Raw genomic sequence first — 3779 nt, forward strand, 5'->3', positions numbered from 1 at the left:
AAAGCCATCAAATTTTGAATAATGTAATCTTCCACGCGAACATGGGCATCCACACAAAACGTTAAAAAAAGGTTCCTTTTGGGCGTAATATAAAATCTGAGAGCTTTTATATTTTATTTTACCCTTTTTTTCCTTCGTAATGAAGGGAAACTGAGAAAATTTTATGCTCCGAATTTTATAAATTATTAAAATAAATATTCCACTTTAATGTTAATAAGTTAATGATTATGTAATCAAATATATGATTGTTTTGTAATGTTATTAAAGTTTTGAAAATCACTGCCTGAAAATAGCCATTAAATAAAAAAAAGTTATCAGATCTTGTTTAATTTTATCTTATTTATTTCAAAGCATCACGTACTATCAATCTTATTTAATTTTACTTTATTTGTACGCAAAATTAAGTCCATGAATTTTGTGCCTAGAGTTCTTACCGATTTACCAAAGTAAAGATGTTTGTACAAGAATTACGCGAAATGCAGTAAATATGCGCGGAATGAAGTAAAAAGTGCTTTAATGAGATATATTAAATCCTATTTGAAAAAAACTGTGGCTTTCATAATCTCATCACTATACAACGTATCAACCTTAATAATTAAAAAGAGTTATGTGATACAAACGCATAGCCATAGGTTTCAGTGTTGAAGTAAACCATATCGTCCCTACTCTTTCTTGCCGACATGTCGGTGACTCGCGCACCGCCCACTGGGTTAGTCTATATCATAGGTGGAGAACCTGCGGCCTCCAGGCCACATGCGTCCTCCGCGAGGTTCTTGTGCGGCCCTTTGCCACCTAGTACAAAATGGTAGAGTTCGTTTCAAACAACTATTGTACATCAACGTCATGAGAGTTGCGCGAAAAATCCCGCCAAATACAGTCATATTGTAACATGACGTCAGAATACTAGTCTGAAACAGACTCTAACACGCATGAGCGAGGATCTGGCCTACAGCTAGCAGCGCCAACTACCATGTCTAAGAAGTAAACAAAACTCGGTTTCAGATCTCCCATTTGAGTGTCACACCTTGCTTTGGCTTCTCTGACTCGCATCTCTCAACGCTTCCCTTTTGCGATCTTCAGCAAACTGTAGTTAACAGTGCGTGCTTATAACAGGTACACGGTTTTATTGTATTTCTAGAAAGTACACACTTTGTTAAAGATATTATTTGATATTCGTTTTTTTTTAATCCGTCATGTCAAATAGTAAGAGAAGAAAATTAGGTGATGAAAACAGAACATTTAATATAGAATGGGAGTTAGATTTTTTTCTTTACTGCTGAGAAAGATAAAATGATGTGTTTGTTGTGCAATACAGTTTTAAATACTCTAAAAAAAGCGAATGCAAATAAACACTATTTGACACATAAAAAACATAAATATTTCGCTTTAGAAGGTGAATCACAAAAAGCTGCACTTCAAAAGTTGAGAAATGAGAAGCATCATCAGCAGGCATTTTTTAGTGCCTTTGTAAATCAAAATTCCGCTGCAGTTGCTGTTACGTATAAAATAGCACGTATACTTCGAAAAATGGGCAAACCATTTAGTGACATTGAAATAATTAAAGAATGTATTGGTGAAGCAGTGAGTATGTTAGATCCAAGAAATGTCGACAAATACAAACAATTACCTCTTTCAAGAAGAACTGTAACAGATCGACAGCACGAATTCGCGCAAAATGTAACAGAGCAACTTCATGCAATTATACAAAATGAAGATGTTTATTTTTCAATTGCTTTAGATGAAAGCACTGATAAAACAGATTCGGCACAAGTTTTATATTTTATTCGTGCTATAACTAAAGATTTTCAATGTTACGAAGAACTACTTGCGTTGGTTACACTAACTGGAAGAACTCGCGGAGCCGATATTTTCGAAAACTTCAAAGAAGTATGTAATAAATTACAATTGAATGTCAGTAATTTAGTCAGTGTCTGCACCGATGGCGCACCTTCCATGAGAGGCAAAAAAGAAGGATTCGTTGCTTTGTTAAAAAAGGAAAACTTAAACTTGAAAAAATTGATATCAGTTCACTGCATTTTGCATCAGCAAAATCTTTGTGCAAAATCTACCATTTTGCAAGACACTCTGGATAGAACCATTGCCATTGTCAACTATATTCGCGTAAATATAATGCGTCATCGTTTCGGCAGATGCTCTCTTTAGATGAGGAAACGTATAGTGTTGACCTGCCATACTACTGCAAGGTTCGCTGGCTATCAACAGATCAGGTTTTGATAAAAGTTTTGTCTTTACGACGACAAATTTTAAACTTTTTTAAAGAACAAGGAAAACAATGTGATCTATCAGATGAAGTATTTCTCAGAAACCTTGCATTTTTGTCTGATATGATGAGAAAACAAAACAATTTAAATATTTGCCTGCAAGGTGAAACGAGGCATATTTATGAAATGTGGCAAAAGATCCAAGCGTTTAGAAAAAAATTATCATTTTTCAAAACATTGCTTTGTCGATCGGAAATATCTGCACAACACTTCCCGGAGCTAGAAATGTTAAATGAGCAGAACTGTGAAAATAAAATATTCGATGAATATGTAGGTGTCTTGGATTGTTTAATAGAAGAGTATACTAATAGATTTTCTGATTTTGACGAGCACACTCCTGCTATGAAACTGGCATTTGAACCACATTTAATAGATATATCCGAGGCTTCTGCAGAACTACAAATGGAGTTAATTGATTTAGGGGAAGATAGTATCATCAAATCCCTTTTTAACGCTAAAAAGGATCCCATAGAAATCTGGAAAAATGCTGTTGAATATCCATGCCTTCGAGAACATGCTCGCCGTTTACTTTCCTGCTACGGAAGTACCTACTGTTGCGAGACAACATTTTCTCTCATGTCAAAAATAAAAACAAATTTAAGAACGCAAATTACAGATGCACATTTAGAGGATCAATTAAAGCTGTGTGTTACGAAGCTTGATCCAAATAGACAATTACTGTCAAACAAAAAACAAAGCCAAATAAGTCACTAACTAAGTGAATAAAAAATATTTTATTGTATTTTTTTTATATTTTTATATTATTTTATATGTATATTATATTTAAAATTTTGTAGTATTATATTTTATTTTTTCTATATAATGCAATAAATTGTTAAATCTATAGAAAAACTATAATAATTTCACAAAAGTCACTTTCTTAGGTCAATCAGCTTATGCGGCCTCTCTTATTGCTGCCTAATTTAAATGTAGCCTCTAATGGTAAAAAGGTTCCCCACCTCTGGTCTATATCTTATAAGGTCCATGCGCATAACTCAATGACGTGCGTCTGCTCTAAAATTTTAATAAATTTCTGACCACTCCTTTTTGGTGTTGCATTTTCAGTGTCAAGCAATGTATACTGGTAAAGGCCGTTAATGGTCAATTGCGTCTTACTAAGTGATAAGATATAGACATAGACATAGACATGGTTCGAAAAGCATTCGATGAGAATTGTAACTAAGTGCTGAGTCGGTGGGCAAGCGTCGTATATTGCAGGCGGGTGGAAAGTAAATGGTCGCAAATTGGGAACGAAATGCAATGTTAAAGTAGTCTCCACCCGTCGGAGTTAGCGTTTATGTCGCGCGATTTGAATGCAAACGCACTTTTTGTTTTTTTGGAACTCCTCTTTGGATGACGATTTGTGGATTGAAGAGTTTATGCTTTTATAATTTATTTAACTATAATGATATATTCACCAGTCGCCTGCACATATGATGAGTAAAATTATAAGAAAACAGGAAAAAAGTGAGAAATAGGAATTTTTTTCAAATCCAC

At 34.1% G+C, this 3779-nt stretch overlaps 1 protein-coding gene across 1 annotated transcript; it reads left to right on the forward strand.

Annotated features, from left to right (window-relative positions):
• The first annotated feature begins 1290 nt into the window (after nt 1–1290).
• LOC146997869 (protein FAM200C-like) lies at nt 1291–2163 on the forward strand. Its single transcript, XM_085814422.1, has one exon. The coding sequence runs from the start codon at nt 1291–1293 to the stop codon at nt 2161–2163; it is 873 nt and encodes a 290-aa protein (XP_085670548.1).
• The last annotated feature ends 1616 nt before the right edge of the window (nt 2164–3779 follow it).

Source organism: Stegodyphus dumicola, chromosome 4 (assembly GCF_044657685.1).
Source record: "Stegodyphus dumicola isolate Sdum_Otavi_A_Nest chromosome 4, ASM4465768v1".
Lineage (NCBI taxonomy): Eukaryota > Metazoa > Arthropoda > Arachnida > Araneae > Eresidae > Stegodyphus > Stegodyphus dumicola.